The sequence below is a fragment of the Ctenopharyngodon idella genome, chromosome 13, assembly GCF_019924925.1.
Source record: "Ctenopharyngodon idella isolate HZGC_01 chromosome 13, HZGC01, whole genome shotgun sequence".
In the NCBI taxonomy this organism is placed as follows: domain Eukaryota; kingdom Metazoa; phylum Chordata; class Actinopteri; order Cypriniformes; family Xenocyprididae; genus Ctenopharyngodon; species Ctenopharyngodon idella.
In genome coordinates, this window is record NC_067232.1 from 31,693,619 (window position 1) to 31,717,000 (window position 23,382).

The following is a 23,382-nucleotide window of genomic DNA, read 5'->3' on the forward strand; positions in this document are numbered from 1 at the left end:
CGTAGGAGATCTGCTACACTGCTGGGCAAATACAAGAATTTGTTCAGCTCAGTTAAATAACACGCATAAAGGGCATGCTGCTGCTGAATATATTAAACCCCCATAGCAGATCTCTACAGGTGGTGCTGGGGAGGAGGAGGGCTAAACAGAAGTTTCATAATCGCGCAGCGGGTTAATCGCAGGCTAGGGAACAACTATATGGTTTTATGGATTAGGAAGTATGTCTAGTTGGCTAATGCCATGGCATTAGAGGAACCAATCAGCGTTAGGATAGAGTTTCATGACTAAACTATGGATTTACATATATACATCATGTAAACATTGTCATTTAGATTGAGTGTGAAGATCAGTGTCCAAAGACCTGAAGAGCCCCAGACTGATCAATCATGTGCATATGTGTGCTGCGCTCTGCAGGGAACGGGACAGTAAATTCATCTGTACTCACTATGGCAAATTATCTTTTTCCCCTTTCATGTGGCTACAGGGCTTATACTAAGAGAGAGCCTGCTCACTGCTGGCACAGAATTCCCTAAAATAGCAGCATTCATACTGGGCCTGGTGTTGTAGAAAGGAAGACATTTAGTGGAATTGGACGGAATCCATGATATTAAACAGTAGATGGGATTGTGAAGCAGCAGGAGTAATCATGCAGGGCAGCAGGCCGCAGGAATGCAAATCATCCACACCGCTAGAAGTGAAGTTAGCAGGTGGCCTCCGCTATTCATTGGATGTCAACACTCTTTTTAGATCGGGACCACATAACATCTGGGTACCCTGACCACTGGTTTGAATTAAGTCAAATACAGTCACCCAGTTTTCTGGCATTCAACAAAAATATACTTCATAAAAATCTTGTGATCAGATAAGGTCAGTAGATTTGCATGCAAACATCTGTCTAAACTAATCCATTTGTTTGCCAATATTTTTCGAAACAAGGGCACATTTAAGCCTAAATGCAGTAATATAGCAAAACAAAAAGAAAAAGAAAAAAATAGTCAATAATAAAGTTTTGGTAACACTTTAGGATCCAATTCTCACTATTAATTAGTTTCTTATTAGCATGCATGTTGGATAATGGCTATTTATTAGCACATATTAATGCCTTATTCTGCATGACAATATTCTACATCCCTTAATCCTACCCAATACCTAAACTTAACAACTACCTTACTAACTATTAATAGGCAGTAATTAGGAGCTCACTGAGGCAAAAGTCATAGTTAATAGCTAGAGAATAGTGAGAATTGGACACTCATCTAAAGTATGACGAAAGTCCCCCAACCCCAGCAAATTCATGTAAATCATGCAAAAAACATGATGTTGAGTCAACTGTGGTAGAGACAGACACAGAAAAATATATTTGAAAATAGATTTAATGACATACAAACATGGTTCTAAAATAATAAATGCAATATTTTCCAAAAAATATATATTACTCAGAGTACTAATACAAGTGTATATAAGGAGGAAGAATATTTGCTCAGAAAAATCAACCTTAATTTTGTATATCCATCCACTGATATCTAAAGCAAACTAATATAAATCAGCAATTGTGGTCTGCAATGCTTTGGGATATTTGAGAAAATAACTCAGTGCTTTTACAACAACACTCATTTTATTAACAAAGAATTATTATTATTATTATTATTTGTTTATTTTTTGCTAAATCCAATATGGCTGTTCTTTTTTTTTTTTTTACCAACATCAAAAAAAAAAAAAAAAAAAAAAAAAAATGTAAATAGGTGACTAGGGTTTAAGGCCTTTACATTTCTTTTGTAAAATAGCAGCAGTTCTGTTTTGGAGTGGTTGCTTATGAACTTATAACATGTAATCGAAAGAAAGTAAATTATATTTGATCATCTAGTCTACGACTCTCTCTAACTGGTCTAACTCATAAACATATTCTCGGAGAAAGAGCAATCAGCCATGGATCTGTGGTAAAGTGGTAACTTTTAACTGATCTACATCACACATATAAAAACGTTATTACAAAACAAAGCCAAATAAATAAGAGGAATTATGAGCTAATATATACATAATACTGTACATCAAATGTCAAAAACTATTTCTTTTGATATGTTATTTATTCCAGCAATATGACAGAGGATGCTCCTCTGCCCTCAATGACAACCACAGGACCTCACCACCATATTCCTGTACTTCTTCAGAATTACATTTGAGCTGTCATCAAAATACAGCACTGATATGGCATTCAGTTTGGTTGGTGCACAGCAAGGCTTTGGCACATTATCAGGAAACATTAGATGGACCTGTGATGGAAAAAAATCAAAGAAATTTATGATATGTTGGATGAAAACCAGTGGTTTTTGACTGGACAAAAAAGGTGGTTTATCATACATTAAGTAAATAAAAATATCCTTCAAACCTAACACACACATTTATTAATCTTAGTTCATGTTAATTTCAACATTTACTAATACATTATTTAAAAAAAAATGTGTATATGTTATATTATTTAAGGTGTCTAAGCTAATATAAACTAATAATGAACAGTTGTATTTTTATTAACTAGAGCTAACAAATATGAATAAATACTGTAACAAATGTATTGCTCATTGTTAGTTAATGTTAGTGTAACAGTTATATTATTTGTGTGGACTCTTATGTTGTTTTTCCTTTGGTTCCTATCTTTCCTTCCTGTGTTTAGATCCTGTTCCCTTTGTTCCCATTGCTGGTTTCTATAGTTAGTCATTAGTTAATTGATTACGATCATCTGAATCATTTGGTTTCTGTTTTTTGGGGAAGGAGCAAATTTATTATGGCTCTCTGGTCTTACCACACATGAAAAATCTAACATGGAGAGAAGTCATTTTCCTTTGTTTGGAGTGTGCCTACCCATTGTTGATTGTCCTCGACCATGACTACCCAAAAACAGAGCCCATCCAACCCCTCCACATGCCCACCAAAGACTCAGAGCCAAAGCCAGCTAAGCCTGACCAGCTGTGTCCATCAAGGAGCTCAAGCCTGAGCATTTTTCATCCTGGAGCCCGAACCTGCACTTTCTAAGTGCATGAACAACAAACCAGAGCCCACCGCAGACCCAAAGCCCAAGCCTGCTAAGTCTGATCAGATGTGTCCGGTGATTATCTATGTTCACCCCTGAGAGCGTGCTGGTGGAGTTGGACATCGTGGAGCAGAGTTCTATTCATCCTCCCAGCCCTGAAAACGATTCCTCTCTGTGTGAACTCCTGGATTCCCTGATCCCCTCCTACTTTTAATCCCTGTCTCCGCCGCTGGTCCTGCTGTTCCTTTTGTCGCAGTTGGTCCTGCCTAGCCTCCCACTCCTCTGCCAATTCCATCCAGTTCCTCAGCCCCACCTCTGCTGGCTCACTTCAGTCATCAGCTCCTCCTTCGGTGGCCCCGTCCAGCTACTTGGATTTGCCTTGGGTTTCCCAGTCTCCAAGTCCACTATGGTGTGAGGATCCCCTAGCTCCACCTCAGGCCTCTGAGAACAGGACTCCACCTAGGCCTGTCGATGCATCGTCTCCACCTTGGCTCCACACTTTCTCAGCTCCACGGTGGTTCGTCATCTCTCAGGCTCCACCTTGGTCAGTCGTCAGCCTGGTTGCGCCAAGAACATCCGGGCATTTAGCACACCTCATCTCTACATCCCTTTGGTTCCACCGGGCACCTCCTTCCCTCTGGCTCCTTTGTCCTTAAACCCACCCGCACCGCCCCGGTCTGCTGAGCCTCCGTCTTGCAAGGCTGCGATTCCACCTTGGCCCTCCAGTCTAATGGTGTCACCCTGGGTCTTTGTCTCCTCGGGTCTGCCTGGGTCTCCACCTCTCACAGCTCTCACAGTCGGAAGTATCCTTGATTCCGCCTGGATTCACCTCAAAGGCTTCACCCTGGCTCCTCCCTCCAGCATCTACTCTCTGGCTCTTCCCTCCATCGTCTCCTCCTTGGTCTCTCCCTTTACCGACTCCTCCAAGTCTCTGTCCACCGCCAAACCCCCTGCCCTACCTCCACTGTTGGCCTGTCTGTTACGCTTGAAGATGCACCTTCCGGGAGGGGGGGTACTGTAATGTGTCATGTGTGGACTCTTATGATTTTTCTTTGGTTCTTGTGTTTAGATCCTCTTCCCTTTGTTCCTGTTGCTAGTTGGTTTCTATGGCTACTCATTGATTAATTGATTATGAGTTTTGCTTGGTTCCTTATTTAGCCAGGTTTTAAGCCCTCAGTTTGGTTCTTCTCCTGGTCCAATATTGTCTTTACATGTGTAAAGCTGTTACGCTTATTTTTGCCTTCTGGAATGACTTTGTCTGTGTTTTTTTTTGTTAATGAACTAACTGTCACAGATTTAGTTGATCTATTAACCGACATTATTTAGAGAAACCTTATTGTAAATCTTTACCTTTATACCTTATTTGCATTTATTTGCACAAAACTTGGCTCATATTTAGGTCTTATTTTTTAGAACCACTACTACAAACAGTTCTTAAATGATGAAACAATGGACACTTACCAAGGTCTGCACAATCGCATGGTTTGTCGCATTCATATGTGCGTTCAGTGGAAATGAACATTCTCCATCACAATAAAAGGCTGCATAGCCCTCTGGAGCAATAATCCAATCCTAAAATGAGACAGAGACAGTGATGTATTTTCTGGTTGAATGGAGCAATCCCATTGTGCAGTCAAGTCAAGTCAAGTCACCTTTATTTATATAGCGCTTTTTTTACAGTCCTGTAATTGATGTCTTGCGAGTCGTCACATGCGCTTACCTGCCATCCTAAGTCGCGGAAGCTCACGTAAAGTTCATGCTTCTTGCAGGCTTGCCTCTGTTCACTGGTGTTCTGATCTAGATAACAGCAACAAAAACGGACGTTGAGCCTTCAAACACTGAAGTAGTCGTGTTGTTTAGTCTAGGAGTGTGTGTGGGCTCAATGTGCTCTATGTTTGCAGCTGGCAGGATGATTTTGTATATAGACTCTGAATGCCATAAATACTCAGTGATTTGATTGAGCCCTACATTCAGAAAACATCAGGTAAGCTCAACAGGCATTCTTCAAGTGAGTCATCTATGAAGGACAGAAATGTGGATTAAAACAACTGCTATGTATTACATGCAAATTAAAGATGCAGTAGGTGACTTTTTAATAGAATAGTTTGCAGAAAATATCCCTCTAAAATCACAGATATCATTGAACCCTAAGAAATCACACCTGTCTGTGGAGGCCACAGGCTTTGTAAATAGCAAAAAATTCACAGCAGTATGATATTGTTGAGCTTCTTCAAGATTGTTGAGTGAAATATAGAGCCACAGGCTTTGGTTGTTCAGTTTTCATCACTATATCTGGAACATGCTACCAAATAACATTAGACAGTGTCCAACTTTTGTTACATCTGTAAATATGGTTGAGGAGATGAGGCAAAACATGTAGTCATTGAACATCTTGCATTCTAGTAACCTGTTATATTGTTGAGCACTTTTTAATTTAGCAGTTTTTTTTATTTTTTATTATTATTATTATTTACACCCATGTCTTTTAGATGTAATATCATTTATCATAGTGCAACTTACTTTTGTACTTTTGTACAACTTACTATTGTTTTTTTTTTTTACTACTTGCAATGTTTTTAAATATCATGAGTGATGTTTTAAATTTTATGTCAATGAATGTTTTAACTATGCCGAATGTTCCCTCTTTTCCTGCCTGGGACTGCAGATGAGATTTAGCTCTGATTCTGGGGCAGTCACATACTGTCCATTGTCATTTATATTAAAAAAATAAAAATTGTTAGAGACGCTAACCAGCTGCATTCAGACGACCTTGATGTGCTCTCTACCTGTCAGTCATTTTGAGCATTTTGGTTTGCTGACTTTGTCAGACTTTTGACTATCAGCATAATGTCTGCATTTGCAGCTTATTCAGGCCAAGTACTGCCCACTTAGAAACCATCTGACTTTTACCATGATTTATCTGAAAGACTTGATAGCACTATATTCAACTGGTGTGGAAAAACAAATCAAATAATGGTGCAAAATTGTCCACAGACAGTTATACAGAATGCACCAAATAAATAAATAAATAAATAAATACAGGAACATGTATGGTGAATAAGAATGATTTAGAAGCACCTAACCCTGGTTGTAGGCCTAAACCTAACATAAACTGTAAACTTGTTCCTCAAATATGATTTCTTTCACTGAAATCTGGTTGATTGGAATGTTGTTCCAGGATCAACAAAGAAGCTAACAATCAGACAAGAGTTTGTGAGATCGAAAAACTGCTTTCCAGTATTTTGTGTACGATGTATCAGATGCAAGTGAGTGAACTGTAGCTGGTTTGTTTGGTGGAAGTTAGAGAAATGTCTAACTTTGCTTACAGCACCCGTAAGGAGCAACTCTGGATGTTTTGAACTTTTGAAAACTGCACTGTACCTCCACTTTTGAGAGCTGGTGAAGATTTCTGTTGTGCTTTGCTTTTGTTTCTATTGTTGCTCTTCTTCTTGCCTCCTGTTGCTCTTACAGAACGGAGCAGAACCTCACTGGCTTTGAAAAAAGCCACCAGGAATGGCTGTTTGGACTGAGGTCCGTTCCTTCCGATGATGCCAGCAGATTTCATGTTGATGCTTCTACCTGAAAATCAAACAGATGCATGCATCCGATTACAGAGATCAACGCTAGACAAACAGCCATGATTAAGACACGAAAACCTCGTCCTGGGTGGCAAAATCACCACAACTATGTATGACAGTTTCTATGGTCCACACAGATACTGTAGTGATTGTCTGCATGTCAAACTGAGAGGGAGAGGGCTGAAAACTGATCCTAAAGCACTGACAAACTTTATGGCATCAGGTTCCCATTTAAGAAAGAGGAAAAACTGGGTGTAGTCGTGACTCAAAGATGATACTTTTGTGGAGTCTCACATTGGTAAACGTGTCTGTTTTTAAGCTAATGTAATGACTCTGTGAATGGAAATGAAACCAGCTGCATTTCATGGTCCTTATTTCCAGTAAAAAGGGAATGCAACAATAATTGAAAACAACAAAGCGCTGTCTGCAGGAAAGAACACTAAAATATGACAGCGCTATTAAAGTGACCAGTGAAGGTTATTATTTAATAAATTCCCCAACAAATGAATAACATAGAATAACATGAACCTGGCAGACATCCATTGTAAAGTACCACTAAATACAAAACACATCTCACTTTCACAGTTCCACATATTCAAACTTGTGGTGTGTTTCCTGTACAACGATGCAACTCCGTTTAACCTCCATAGTATGATTCATCGTTGGGGAAATCAACTAGTCCTAAAACCATAGTAACTAAATTGTCGCATATCCGTCATTCAAACCACACTGGTTCAACAATATACAACTGTTGTTAATGACTAATAACAACTCCTAAATAATCGGTTTGAAATTTAATTCATGCCAGATTATTGCTGTAAATAATGAACATCTGAGGACTACTTTGTTACTTTTGTTCTTCATTGTTTTGCTTTATTTCCAGATGTTTGATTCAATTGCAGGTCCCAACTCTTCATAAATGACATTATAATTCTCTTGACAACTAAAAGACGTAGAATGAAGTTTATATATGGAATGAAAGATATAGATTGTACTGCATGTTAGCTTGCTTATTATGCCCAAGAGTATGATCTATTTAAGTCCACGTCATACTAACAAGAAACTATGTTTCTTGCCACAGGTCGAGAGCTGCAGTTCCAAAAATAAAGATTCTATTTCGGCATCTATGGTTCCATAACGGAACTTTACCATCCATAGAACCGTTCCACCGCACAAAAAATTGAAAAAAGTGGAAAAAGGTTCTTCAGATTATTAAGATGTTCTTCACACTAAGAAAAAAGGTTGACTGAAAGGTTCTTTGAGGAACCAAAAATGGTTCTTCTATGGCATTGTCATGAAAACCCCCTTTTGGAAACTTTAATTTTAAGAGTGTACACAACTTTGCGATGATCTTTGCAAATGTTGGAAATATGGTTTCGGAAGACACCAAATCATCAAACTATATTAGTAATGATGGAACTTGCGATCATAGTTGGCTAACAATGCTTTTGGAAAACACAGCCCTGGTTTAGAGACACTCATGAACAATAGCACCATTGAGCTCAAAGCCGGATCGGCCCATCTTCACACAGTTTGAAGGTGTGCGAGCGTAAATTTAGCGGATAGGAAGATGTTTGATTAACTTACATTTTGGTCTGTTCCTTACGGAGTCTCTAAAGGGACATGGTGATGGAAAAAATGAGATGGGTGGAAAAAAATATTTCAATGCTTTTGCGTTCCCTCGCAAAATCTTTTTTGCGAGCGAACACAAAGTTTCTCGGGGGAACGCAAAACATTTGCGAGAGAATGCAAAAGCATTGACACAATATTTCCTCCCATCTCATAGTTTTTTCCATCACCATGTCCCTTTAGGGTCCCCGTAGTTCCTCACACAAAAACCTGAACTGAACCTAAGAGCTTAGAACCCAAGAGGCGACACTTTGATACTTTTTGTGTAACAGCCACTAGATGGCGCTCCGGTAGCGCGGCCGCCATTATGGGCTGAAAATACTAACTGGACCATAGAATCCTTCACATCTTACGCACCCAAAATCGGCGAATTTCACTGCCAAATCAGAAGCGCATTAGAACAGTTTTTTAAATTAAGTCACCAGTAAATTGTATGGCTCCTACAGTAAATGTTTTATTGTCTCATATATGTTTTATTTTACCAGTTGTGGAATCCAACCATTCAACCATCTGAAGTAACGTAGTTAGCCTACTTTATTGAGTATTTCCATTTTATGCAACTTTACACATTTATTAATAGTAAATTAATAATTAATAAATTTAAGATCATCATGTTTGCAGCAAACAATATATTTTAGACCTAGTGGAATAATAGTAATAGTATCTAGGTCTGAATTGAAATAGGCTATATTGTACGTTTTAATGGATCACGCTACAAACATAATGATCTTATAATACATGATGCATTGCTGTGTCCGTTATCGCATCAACTTTTGCTTTAACGGACATTAGACAACACTGCAAAATCAAGCTGTTATATTCATACATTTATTGTCCAACATTCCCAATTTTTCTGATGCATGTCCTTAATTTAATTTCATATGTGGGTAATAATTCAGTGTTTATAAGCCTTTTAAAGAATTTGAACCCAAACTGACTGGGTTTCTAGAGAGCAAAGGTTTTATGAAAAAAGTGGAAGACTTAAACACAAAGTGTGTAAAATAAACTGTTAAAAGGATTTGATGATCACTAGTGATAGTATTTTATTCTGTGTTGTCATCATTCAGGTTGGATTTCAGCTTTAATGTACGTTTTATTTAACAAAGCAGCTGATATTGCCATAGAAACTAGTGGACTGCCGACTCGCTTTCACCCCAAAATGGTGGAAACGCAGAGCCGCTGCTGGGCGCCGGTGTTTCAATGGAACGTTCTATTGAGTGTCGCTTCTTGTTAGTGTATATTCTTTGACTGAACTGAGCTGGATGATAACACTATTGTCTTCTGTAGAGCTGCTTTATAGCTAAATCAAATTTGTTTCATATTTAATGAATTTTGCAACATCGGCACTGTTATTGAACTGAATTGAATCAACATTGAATTAACTCGAGCTGAATAATGATACTATTGTCTTTTTAAGAGCTACTTTACAACAACACACTTTGACCATGTGACAATTTCACAAGCATGTCTATTAGTCGAAGGCTCAGATTTCTCAAACATAATATGTGGAGTGGCTCCAGTTTCCAGTGCCATCCTCATGTGAACAGTGGACTGACGTGCATCTGAGCAGCACAGCGCTCTTGATTAAAGCGCTGATGTCACTCTCTTACCGTCAGTGGTCTCCACGCAGAGCTGAAGGCCCATGTTCTGCTGCGGGTTCAGGAGCCAGTGATTACTGGTGGCTGTGATGTCAAACACCAGCCACCCCCCATCAGTAGCGCGGATCTTTTTCGAGTCCAAGAGAAACGTTTCAGCATCCCTAATGAGAAAATAAGAATGCACTATGACAATGTGATTTACATTATATTTTTGAATATAATATTTCACTGTCCCACACAAATAGATGAATGTTAAACTGTAACGACATGTTTAACATCCGAGACGAATGAGTTGGATTTTGCTAATTGCAGTCAATCTGCATCTTAATTAGCACTGTTGATTATAACATACAAAAACAAATATTGAAATGAGCGCAACCAAATTCTCTCTCAACTCTTCCTTTTCATCTCGACCACAATTTTGTCAACAAGCCATTCCTGTTCATCTACTTAACTGATGTTCCAAAACAGCACATGGGCCACACAGTGAGACAGCGGCCCTGATCTCACAGACAGAAAAATGATCAGACACAGTGGCACGTCCCAGCATGCCACAGTGAGGGCGAGCGCGCCACACCACAGTCTTCTGCGTCCCTGTGACATCTCAGTATTCTCATTTTCTTTTCAACTTCAGCGTGAGCAACTGAATACAACTGACATAAAGTAGACTCTCTGTGTGTCATACACACTGTTCAGAGAAATACAAAACAGGTCTTGACGGATGTTATTAGAACTTTCCAAAAAGGACCATGGTATCCTTTGAAGTACCTTGGAGTACCATGTGAATTCCATGGCTAATGGTAAATCATTCAGTTCCATGGTGTATATCAAAGTACCGTGATGTTATTCCAGTGATTCTTTTAGTACTTCAGGAAGAGCAATCCCAACCCATAATAATTTGTCCTCAACCAAATATTCTAAGCCAAAACGTATGGTATTTTTTTCTATATTTCATTTAATTAGAGCAGAATCTGTTGTGTCAAAAACCTTGTTTATCTTCAATGACACTTGTGAACAACCAGTCTGTAATAGAGTGCATTATTGCCCATCCAGCACTGGTTCCCGAAGAATTCATTTCTCCCATAGGGATTTCAAAAAAGTCTTCATTAATGCGCTATAAGCCACGAACCAATCCAACCATCTACGAGGTGAATCATAACATTACAAACTTTGATTTGAAGGAAAAATCGGACAAAAACTTTTTTGATCCACTGCAAATGTTGACTATATATATTTTTATATATAATCAAATATCTAAGCATTTTGAGAGCGTATGACTATTATGTCATTTGCATTGCTTCACAGGACTGGATAGAGCTAATGAGATCTTTTGGCGTGTTTTGCTTGTTCTGACTTTGATTGGTTGAATTTTCTGTATAGCATCATGGGTAATGTAGTTTATCATCACAAATTCTGCTGTTAAACATGGTTATTTTAAAATTAAATTGAAATAAATTCACACAAGATAAAATGATCTGGTTCATTTGAGTCATTCACTTGTGAATTGGGCTACATCGAACTGCAAACAACCAGTGAGGACAATAGAGCAGAAACATGTGTTATCTATTTATTGTGTCATGGCACAAATTAAATTCAGATTTTCCATTGCCATGATGCTTGTAGATACAGTAGCATCACATCACAAAACTGAACCAGATCTGAATAAGAATTGGTTCTCTATTTCCAATCCCATTACGGTTTCACAGTACCTCCACAATACTGTTTTGTAAAGGTGTCGTTTACTGCCATGCCATTAACACTCACTGTGGGCATGTTTTGGCAGGCTATATGAAGTGGGTGCTAACCTGTGAAACACTAAATTCTATTAAATCACAGTTCGGACACAGGAGTAGGACGTGGATGCCTCATAAACACAGCCATGAGTTCCAGGGCCTCTGATGGCAGAATCCATTTTAAACCCCTGTTTCATTGCCCCAGGAGAGCCATATCTCCTGTTAAATGTTTCAGCTGCATTCATTCATGGTGAGAAAAGGCCCTGTCTATGATGTGCCCATGTATGACTCAAGATAAGTCACGGGTCTCCATCTAGATTAGAGGGCCATTAGAAGCGTGAAGAGGCAGGTGGGCACACTCACTTTTAGGAAGCTCTGGAAGTCTCTTGACGCAGAGGCCCTCTATTAAGGCCAGATGGCCCTGTCTCGGGTGCAAGCGCTCTGACAAGCTGCCGAGATATGCAAGGAGTGATAACTGATGGACTTTCAAGACTTTCATAAGTGCTGGAACTTGCAAATGAGCTGTTAATGGAAAGCTTTATCCATGGCCATTACCAGCAAGTATATCTGGTGAGACTGAGGAAGAACAGGTTTGCTTTGGTTCGGGTGGGCTCTGGTTAAGAGAAATTATTCCTAGCGGACAAGAGGTGGAACAGAGCTGACCTGATGTCATGATGTCATGGTCTTTTAGTTGAGCCCAGCTGGCTATACCCTAAAAAAATCAGCAAGACTGAGGTAGTTTTCTTAGGAAAACTGTTCCCATACTTCATTCCACAATGGCTATGCAATCTTTATTATCTGCATTAACTGAACAGGTTGGACCTCCCGTACTTTCGAGAAGGACCTTATTGAGTTACATTGACACAAGCAAAGCAACACTGAAAACAATATGAAAGCTTTATGAATTCTTTTTTATCAACACTTGAATGTGGGTAAGTTATTCATTAAAAAAACAACATTTTGAACATTTAAATTTTTTGTCAAAGACTTCGTCTGGATGGGATTCAGAGAGATGATCAAAACACAGATGGAGTAGATCAAGTCCATCAACACCCTCAAAGCTTTACAGTCATTTCCTCTTCATGGTTTCCCCTTCAGCCATGGTTCAACATTTCATTCAGTAACGTTAGGCAGTGTTGATTTATATGTTGTTTAAAGGGGTGGTTGATTATGATTTCACTTTTTTCACTTTAGTTAGTGTGTAATGTTGCTGTTAGAGCATAAACAACATCTGCAAAGTTACGACACTCAAAGTTCAATGCAAAGGGAGATATTTTCTTTTACAGAAATCTCTATTTAAGGACTACAACAAACGGCTGGTAGGGACTACAACAAGCTTGTTCCCGGGTTGGTGACATCACAAATGACAAAATTTACATAAACCCCGCCCCCAAGAACACACAACAAAGGGGGTGAGGCCATGTTGGGATTTGCACAAAAGATTAACATGACGGCACATGCTAGTGGATGAGTTGAATCAACTCCACAGCAACTACATAAATTTATCCACTAACCATTCAGAAACGTCCAGTTTCATTCTAAAAGTTGTAACTTCTTCCTGAGTCTCTCCATCAGTGTCGACTCCGGTTTGAACAATGTAAGGCTGAACACCGTTACTGACAATCCTCATTTTGGCTGCGTGAGATTCACCAGCTTTGTTGTTGTTGAGCAACCAAAGCACGAGCTGTTAAAGCTCCGCCCTCTTAACACATAAAAACTGTGTGTTTTTGCTCACACCCAAATAGGGGCAAATTTGACAAGCTATAATAAATGATCTGTGGGGGATTTTGAGCTGAAACTTCACAGACACATTCTGGGGACACCAGAGACATCTTGTAAAAGGGGCATTATAGGTCCCCTTTAATGTTGATGATCGTGTTATTTTACATGTGCATCAGTAATTTTGACCTGTGTTTTGATCCGGAGATTCTGTACTCTTTCAGAAGATGCATAATAGCGCCCATATAACAGTGAAAACATGGAGAAAAATCCAGAAAATTCCATCGGGGGGGGGGGGCAACAAAAATATTTTTTATGGGTTAAATCAGGTAGAAATCACACTATTGCAGGTTACCACTTTTTACAGTCCAGTTTGGATGTCTATAATATAATCAGTAACACTTTACAATAAGGTTCCATTTGTTAACATCAGTTAATGCACTAACATTAACAATGAGCAATACATTTGTTACAGTATGTATTAATCTTTGTTAACAGTTCATTGTTGGTTCACGTTAGCTCCATTAAATACTATTAACAAATACAACTTTTGATTTTAAGAATGTAAATATTAATATTAATTAAATTATTAATATTAAAATGTTAATATTAATAATGTAAATATTAGTAAATGTTGCAATTAACATTAACTAAGATTAATACATTCTTTAAAAGTATTTTCCATTGTTAGTACATTTTAACTAATGTTAACAAATGAATATAATCTTGCTTCCCATACCTTTTGAACAATGAATTTCCATGACAACTGTTTATGAATTATGATTAATGGATATTTTTTTCTTTTTTTTCCAAAATCATTTTGCAGAGGTTGAGCAATTTCTAGTCAATGTAATATTTTAGAGTTGAGATCTTAACACTTAGGAAAACTAAATCATACAGAAGTTTTCTTCTGATATTTCACAAGTTCATATAATACTTGAGTATAATAAAGACAAACAGAATTGGCTTGCTGTTCAAAATAGAGCTCAAGTTGAAGACTCGACTGGACTGTGTAATAACAGCATGTGTAATGAAGAGATAGATTTAAGGCAGGAGACGGGTGGTGGAGGGATGCTGGAAGAATCATCATGGATGAGCTGCGCAGATGTTTATATACTCTTGCGTAATGATTGACAGGATCAGATGAACAAACTCCTCCCCAACCTTGGTTTTAAAACTCCATAAAGTAAATCTTCTTTGTGGAATACTCAGAATGATAAAGATACTAGTCTGGCATCTGGATATTTTACATTCATCAAAAGCAATGCTGTTAGTTACATATTAATAGATCCTGTAGTAAATATGATATGAAAGCACTGTGTTCCTGAAAAATGTTACATAAGATAATCCTTGGAACAAGTACCAAAATATGTTATATTAATATCAGCCAAATGTATTTAACTTTATCCGCATATTTTCTGTAACTGTATGATGGATAATCCAATGCAGTGTGTGCCATTGTCAGTTTTTCAATGGTGACAAATTACAATCTTAAAACATCCTGACGCATGCAGTTTAATCGTCACAAGGGAAACCTCCAGACAGACTCCAGACTCACTCGTGTAAACAGGATGTCCTTTTATTTTCCGCTTGATTGCCTGCCTAAAGTGTTTCACAGACCAGGCGCAGCTTTAAGAGACTGTCCTACAGGTTTAATTGGAAGTCAGGTTTCATTTAAACTCACCGTGTTCCTCTAGGGCAAAAACAGCTGCTGATGCTTTGTTCAGCTTTAAAAGTGTTTTATCAGCACAATCTCATTACTATGCATAGATAATCTTACAATCAAGTGTGACTTATTTTATATAGATGTACTGACAGTATTTCATTTTATGAATGTAATTTAGAGACGTACAAATGTTTACAAATCCTCTGAGATTCACAGAAAATATTCCAATTAATTTAGTCCCATTTAGATTTAGTTCATAAATAAATTTGCCATCAAAAGGGTCTCTCTCTGATAAAGTAACTCCAACATTTGATAAAAGTCTCGCTTGGTCAAAGGTTTAGGGACAATTTCAGACAAGTACAGATTTGTACATTACAGTTTAATATGAAATGTATGCTACAATAACAATAAAGTCATCAAAACAATGAAACTGTCACAGGCTGGTTGCAGTAATGAGATGCAGGATCTATTTGTTTCACAACTTCAGTCAAAACAACAAACACAGGAGCACAGGAAAACACAGGAGAAAAGCAAACCAATGAAACAGCTACATGGACAAAGAATGACTCAAATAGAGACTATATATTATAGAAGCTTGTTTCTGCCACTGAATAAATAAGGTAATTGCGACTTTTTATCTCACAATTCTGACTTTTTTCTCACAATTAATTTTGACTTTATAACTCGCAATTGCAAGTTTATTTCACGGAATTCTGAGAAAAGAAGTCAGAATTGCAAAAAAAAAAGAAAAAGAAAAAAAAGAATTGCGAGATATATACTTGCAATTGTGAGAAAAAAAGTCAGAACTGTGAGTTAAAAAAGTCGAAATTATCTTTTAAATAGTTTTATTTTGTATTTTTGTTATTCTGTGGAGGAAACAAGCTCCCAAAATATATACACACAAGCTGACTGAGGAGAAAACAAGAGACAGGTGGGACTAATCAATCAAACAACGGGTAACTATGACAACAAATGAGAAGCAGGAACAAAGGCACATGGAAAACAAGACAATACAAACATAGACCTAACACATACTTACTATTTGAGCTTCTTCAAAGAAGCCACTCTTTGCCTATTTTCTAGCTCTGCAAACTATTCATTCTCTCAACCAGCTTCATGAGGTTTATTCTGGGATGCTTTTTAAACAGATTTGAAGTAGTTCATATGTGCTGGACACTTATTGGCTGCTTTTCCTTCACTATCTGCTCCAACTCATCCAGACATTTTTGAATAAAATGTTGTTGGGAAATTCACTTAGAATTAATTATAGCCAAAAGGGGGCCAAAATCTGTGCTGAAAGCAGTCATTCGCAATTGCAATTATTTGGAATCGGCTCCATGAAAAGCCAAAAGTGCTCGACTGTAGGTGAAAATGCACACAAATTTCTATTTTAATTTAGTTCTGTAAAGAAATCCAGGCATTCTACAAAACTAATGTTAAGAACGGGATCATGAGAAACATTAATTCGCTCTAACTTTTAGTGTAAAATGGGGAAAAGTCTCACCTGTTTGGATACTCTTTGATGACTTGGTATATGGTGACCTTGAGTGTGATGTTCTCGTATCTGACGGGACTTTGATCCTTATAAATCCTGAACTCAGCGGCGGTCACTGCCTCGCCTTCCGGAATCTGAGTCAGGTCGAAGCGAAACTCCCTGTAGTGTCGTCTGTGATGGGAGAAGTCCTTATCCCTCTCGACTGCACGGAAACACAAAGCACACAATGAGAAGCTGCACAGGACTCATTTGTTTCGCGCTGCAGGACGGAGGAAGACTATCGCACACATGTTAAGTGTCAGGAGCTGCTTTCTTTAAAAAGTCATTCATCAAAATGGTCAACATTCCACGCCTAGTCCAAACATTTGGACGACCAACAAAAGCAATATCCAGTCCATTAAATCAGCCATCTAAGCACAGGTAGCAGCCGCTGCACAGGCCCTTCCCTGTGTCCTCCATCCATGATGAATGGGCTGTCAGGTTAGAAAAACAGCCCTTCGCTAATACACACTGCGTTAGCAGAGAAAAGCTGACAGGACACAAATTTCATGTTTTTGTGAACAAGTTTTCTAGTCAGATATTCTGACCTCCCAAGATTCTTATTTCTAATCTGCAGAAAATACCATGTGGGTGAGAGGTTATCACTGTCAGAAATGTAGTACTACCTCTTAAACATGTCCTAAATGGTAGAAACCTTAACAAGAAAACGTATTTGATATATAGGAAGTACCTAGGAGATAAGGCTTTCTCAATATATCTAGAAACTGCTGTGCCAGATGGCTATCAAACTTTGCATTCAATGTGTTTTAACCCTTGAACAGGCCTCAGTAAAGCACCATTCATACCGTATTCAATCTGATTGTGGCATCTCTACAATTCTGAATCACAAAATAGTTACTACTAGTTATCAGTGCAGTTTTCAAGATTACATCATTTTCATTCCAGGTTGTAATCAGCAGTGAAACAAATCATTACATGAACATTTAGCACGTTTGCTGAGCAGATACCAAAAAAAAAAAAAAGTGGTAACACTTTAGTATAGGGAACATGTATTCACTATTAACTACGACTTTTCCCTCAATAAACTCCTAATTTACTGCTTATTAATAGTTAGTAAGTTAGTTGTTAAGTTTAGGTATTGGGTAGGATTAAGAATGTAGAATATGGTCATGCAGAATAAGGCATTAATATGTTCTTATTAATTACTAATAAGCAGCTAATATTCTAGTAATATGCATGCTAATAAGCAACTAGTTAAAATACCCTAAAATAAAGTGTTACCAAAAAAGTATCTCTAAAAGTAAAAGTAAAAGTATCTCTCCCAACTAATGCTGTAAACTACACAGGGAACTCTCTCATTTTGTACATTACTATAATATTGGAGGTTAAAATTAATGACTGAGCCCAAACTATTATATTCCACTGCTATTTATTTTCAGATATAATAATTACACTCAAATAAAAACTGAAATGTTTGTATACAACTCATAAGCACTTGTCTTCATGGCAAAATTTATTCAAACATATATGGATAATTAATGGTAAATAATCTCCTCTCTAGTGTTTTTATGGCTAACTAACGAACTGCGAACATCGGATAACTTTCCTGAGGTAAATGTAACATTAAATGACACGTATCTCAAGCTGTTTTATTGACGTCTTTCTGCGGTTGAAACACTGATTGAGCAATTAGACATGATACACTTCAGTAAGTTGTACTGTATCTTTCAACATACCTTTTGATATTCATACATGTTTTTTCATGCTGTAACTTAAAAATGGAAGAAAAGACTCACACTGCCACTTGAACTGAGGGTCTGTATACAGTGATCTGTCACGTCACATTTAAGAGTGTCAAAATGCCATTTATTGTTTGAATTTCATGATAAAATGGACAGAATTTGAAAGCTGAGACTTTTTTTCTTATCACAAAGCTCTCTGTGATTATTGGATGGTAGACACTTCAAATAATGTTTGGTGTAGGAAAAAAACGCAGACCTGGCAACCCTGGCTTGAACTACAGGTGATTCAAATAGATCCTGCTTTTATGAAGCTATTTTTTAACTGTTAATGCATTATTGTCACGGTAACTTGCCCTAAATTCAACACAAAAGAGATTTTCTTCACACACAGTATGAGTTGCAGTCTGACATGTTTTTCCACCCCCTTTTGATTGACAGGATATAATCGGCCCTGATTCATCGGCTGTTTTTAAATAATCGTGAATATAATTGCTTTTATCGGCAGATACCAATTAGTGGCCGATACATCGGTGCATCCCTAGAAAAAAGAAATAGTTTCTGCACCATAAATTGCCTTCTTATGATTCATTTTTACAATATACATTATTAATATGTTCCTACATAAGCCTGTTTTTAATATTGAAAGATGTATGTTTGAGGGGGGAAAGGCAGTTTAATTAAAAGACAGAACAGATTGATTGAAAAATGTACTTTTAACATTAAAGGACATCTCAGTTTGGTAGAGATGAAACTGAACACTGATAGTTGTTATTACTAAACTTTAACATGCAAAGGAACAAAAGGGTTAAAGAAGAACGGTCTTCTTGTAGAGCTGATTCCATGTAGTCTGCGGTCCATATCTTTGAAGCCTCAACTAAAGAGTTACATTCATAGTGATGTACAGCACTGCTCATGAATCGCCGTGTGAAGCGGCAGAGCTGAAGTGTGTTTGCATTGTGGTGCCGGTGAAATAGCGCAGCTCGGCCTCTCTGATAGTTTATCTACAGTGAAAGTCTGTAGTTACTTAACACGGTGAGGTCAGAGGGCAGGCCACGGTTACAGCAGCTGGCCAGACTCAACTTCAGCATCCTGGCGGCTAATTAAGAACAGAGGATGAGGATATAGTGCTTTCCGGGCAATAGAGAGATATTGTTTAATTAATTCAGTGCAAGAGATCATTTAAAGTAAAAGTGTATTTTGAGTGCATGGCAGTGATCCAGCTTATGATCCAGCTTATTTTTATTGTAATTTGTGTACTTTCTGATCATTCTATCTTAGACAAGCTCCTTTTTTTAACCCATGAACTACAACATCAACACCTTTTGTATTGAAATGCAAGGCAACAATTTATCCAGAATCCGTTTAGCGCTTGAGTCTGATTGTACCTGGAAAGAGCTGCAGACGCTGTGCATGAGTGGAAACACATGGAGCACAGTTCAGGTGATGATGAAGACTCTATACCTTTACACACACGTTTATTTACTCTGAGGCCCAAACTGTGTTTATACTGAACTCCCTTTTGTATTTATCTGTCAAATCCATAAAAACAACAAATTCATACAAGGTTTTTGTGATTCATTCTTGTGTAGGATTCTATCCTGTCAATAAACAGAACAATGACCTTTAATGGAAGAACGAGCCAAAACATGGCTAAACCAGCGTCTAACGCATAAATTAGATCTGCAAAGCAAGAAAGGAAAAAAAAAAGCCACTAGCTACTGGCACCAGATTAGCAGATTTCGAGCAAAAGCGGCCCTTTCTTCAAGCTCTTTCCTCTGCTTAACAACAGGAAGTAATTAAGGCAAATTATCCTCAGGTCAGACAGTCACTTGATAAGTTTACATGAACTGTGAGGTGAGAGGTCACAGCCACTGAAGTTGCACAGTTCAGCGTATACTTATCATCTTATCACAGCATTCTTCAAATAACAGCAAAAAGCAGTTATTACTAACGACAGGATATTAACAAACCCCGCATGTAAACGCCTTTCGTAATTTGCTTCACTTCACTACGGTATGTGCGTGCATGTGTATTCTGATATAATGACACTCTTTATAGCCACATTTTTATTTTCTCTCCAGAACCTGCAATTGCCTCAGAGTTTCCAGTAACCATACAGTCCTATATATACACCGTTTATAGAGTTTTCAAGGACAGCGTAGATGTGGAGGACTATATTCCAGTAATATGGGGGGAAAAAAACACCTGCTATTTTAACATTCATAGGAATTCATTCAATAACATTCCCTGGAATCACAAGAAGGCTCTAGATTTGAGATCAAACGAGATATTAATAGCTAAGAAATAGATGATTTCAAGAACCTATTGTGAAAGTGTTTAACAACAGAAGACTAACTTGCTATAATAGTATAATAAAAATGTACAATCCCTTAAGTGCATGACATCATCAAATGAAGTCATATTGATTGCATTTTTATAGCATTATTGTTGAAAGATAAAGCAATCTAGCATTTTTTATTTTTCCAATAAGCTGTTTTCACTTCAACATCCCGCAAATGAAGTTTTTTTCCCCCTCCAATTTCGTTTTTGTTTAAGAAAACCTAAGAAGTTTGTTTACTCAGCTCAGCCCTTAGACTCCCATGTGTCTGCTAAATCCAACAGGTTATAATTTTACATTTTATAAACCTGAAGCACTAAATCTGTAATACTGTGACAAACAAAAAACGGTAGCTGGCAATTATCAATAATGAGCATTTTAAATCAGGCGCTAGGCTGTAATTGCATTCCTTCTTTGAACGAGCACATATTTAAGGTTTAACCTTCGTTTTCTGGGGTCTGAGAGACAAAAAGCATCAGACTGGTATTTCTTTTTCTCTAATTTCCTTAATTTTATAAAAAACAAAACTTCACATCCAGCCTGCATGGAAAAAAAAAAAAAAAAAAAAAAAAAAAAACCTGTGAGACCCCAGATATAATAAAACAAATAAATGCAATGAATTTGAACATTCTCTGACTGGCAGAAACACTGTAGAAATGTACTCCTGCTGAATGTTTATTTGGATTTGTTTTACTTTATTTTTCTACAATGCGACTCCAAATAAAAGCAGTGTCACTGGATAACAATCGCCTTTCTGATAAATGCATACAATTATAGAATTAAGTATAAAACTATGGGAATACATAAGCTATTAATTTTTTTGAAAAAATAGATTTTTTTTTTTTTTTTTGGTAACACTTCAGTATAGGGAACACATATTCACTATTAACTACGACTTTTCCCTCAATAAACTCCTAATTTACTAGTTATTGATAGTTAGTAAGTTTAGGTATTGGGTAGGATTAAGGGATATTATTCTGATGATTCAGAATAAAGCATTAATATGCGCTTTATAAGTACTAATAAACAGCCAATATTCTAGTAATATGCATGCTAATAAGCAACTAGTTAAAAGACCCTAAAATAAAGTGTTACCATTTTTTTTAATTAGGTCAGAGCACCAAATTACAAGTAGCCAATTTGAACTGATATATAGTAAAATAAATAAATAAATAAATAAAAATAAGCTACTAGTATTATTTTATACATATACTGACATTCAGCGTTGAGGTGAATTAAACAGAACACATAAAGAGCTACCTACCTAGATTGACAAAACTCATCACCATATCCGCGTCATTCAGAAAGTTGGTGTCGTGCGCGGTGGCCAAAGGCGGACTCTGACTGGTCAACGGCGCCGCGCGGTACGGCTGCTGCGGGGCGCGCGAGTATCCATGTGGAACTCCAGAGGCGCTTTTACGCGCTTTCCCAGCGAGCGCCTTCCCGAGTATCGCGTCCTCCTCGTCGGTCGTCATCGCGTTGTACAGGTCCAGCATGAAGAGCGGTGCCGACGACGCTTGTTTGCCCGGGGAGAAGGGCCGGGGACGGTGGGGCAAGCCCAGGATGGAGAGGATTTCTCTCTGGATCTCTCGCCGCTCGTGGTTACGCAACCGCCTGTAAATAAAGCTCGAATGCACATGGTTGTCTCCTAAACCGCACTGAACGCCGTGAAGAAAACCGAGACAGCTCCACAGAAGTCCAAATGTTGGCGCTCTCATCTTTATCTCTCAGGATGATGCTTTCACCAAGCGAGTGCTGCTGGGTTGATGATGGCGCTCTCCATGGTGCACCATTAATAACTTTCTTTCAGTTTCTTTATTAACCTAATCAAGTCTTTATCCCGTATGTTTTGGAATTAACTCCTTCTTAGACTTCAAAGTGATGCTTCAGTGTGCCACATCCTCACAACTGCCATTCAGTTGCATTTCGAACTGTTTAACATCAATCAAATAATGTTAAAAGAGAGACAAAGAAACAACTTACAACCTGTGCGTTTTCTGAAAACAGCACCAGCAGCCTAGGAGCGGGAGCGCGCAGCCTCAGGAGTCAGTGCATGAACTAGCTCAAGTTGTGCGTGCACCAACACAAGACTGCATCCCTGGAAAAGTGTTGAAAGCAGTAGTCCGTCCCACACTCTGGAGGGTTTGCATCAACCTCTAGCGGTCGTATATAAAACATGACCTGAGGCATGAATGCAAGCTCACCGTGAAATGAGAGACACTTGATATATGAGACCTTTCGTGATTACTCAAAGGAAAAGTCCAGGCGGGCAAACACCTGTCAGCTTTATTTCAGCGCTGCTCGCTCTGCTGACTTATATTCGAGCTCACAACTATTGAGTGCGCTTCTGCGGTGCGCAGTGCCATTATCTGTAAAATTGTGAGACTTCTGCGAGTTTGCAAACTAAAATCTCGCAAACGCTAGGCTTTAATATATAGGCTACATAACTAGTACTGAAGTATTATGATCGGATTATATAGGCCTACATTATACCCACGTATTCATTTCTTTACAAAACTAAAACTTTTTTTTTTCTTACTTTGAGCATATAGGCCTACATATGCAATCTAAGCTAAGGCTGGCTGCATGTTTTGGTGACTGTATACTTTCCATACTTCTTTTGAAAAATGGAAAGAATTCAGTTGATAATGTTATGGCGTAGCCTACTGTACTTGATAACTTACTGTCTAAACAACTTTTGACTGGTAGTGTAAAAATCCAGTGAATATCAGCTCCTCGTAAGGGCACTTAAATATCTGAAGGTGAATCTTCTGAGGTTCAGATGAAGACCGAGAGGTAAGTCTTGTCAGGGAACATCCTAGATGTTAGAAAGAGTAACAGCGCCATCTAGGACTGGAT

General features: G+C 38.0%; 1 protein-coding gene across 1 annotated transcript; it reads right to left on the reverse strand.

The window, feature by feature from the left end:
* Positions 1–1,355: 1,355 nt before the first annotated feature.
* bmp5 (bone morphogenetic protein 5) lies at positions 1,356–22,948 on the reverse strand. The gene is made up of 7 exons (XM_051916352.1): positions 21,788–22,948; positions 16,453–16,645; positions 9,843–9,991; positions 6,407–6,604; positions 4,746–4,822; positions 4,487–4,597; positions 1,356–2,270 (listed from the first exon to the last, which is right to left on the reverse strand). The coding sequence occupies exons 1-7, from the start codon at positions 22,239–22,241 to the stop codon at positions 2,121–2,123; spliced, it is 1,332 nt and encodes a 443-aa protein (XP_051772312.1). The 5' UTR covers positions 22,242–22,948; the 3' UTR covers positions 1,356–2,120.
* Positions 22,949–23,382: the final 434 nt, after the last annotated feature.

What these genes read in the sequence shown, in the direction of transcription:
- bmp5 (XM_051916352.1), bottom strand. Translation starts at nt 22,241, where the DNA reads ATGAGAGCGCCAACATTTGGACTTCTGTGGAGCTGTCTCGGTTTTCTT. An exon ending in GATGAGTTTTGTCAATCTAG is followed by an intron (nt 16,646 to 21,787) that starts GTAGGTAGCTCT and finishes GTTTCCGTGCAG; the next exon opens with TCGAGAGGGATAAGGACTTC. An exon ending in ATCAAAGAGTATCCAAACAG is followed by an intron (nt 9,992 to 16,452) that starts GTGAGACTTTTC and finishes TTTTCTCATTAG; the next exon opens with GGATGCTGAAACGTTTCTCT.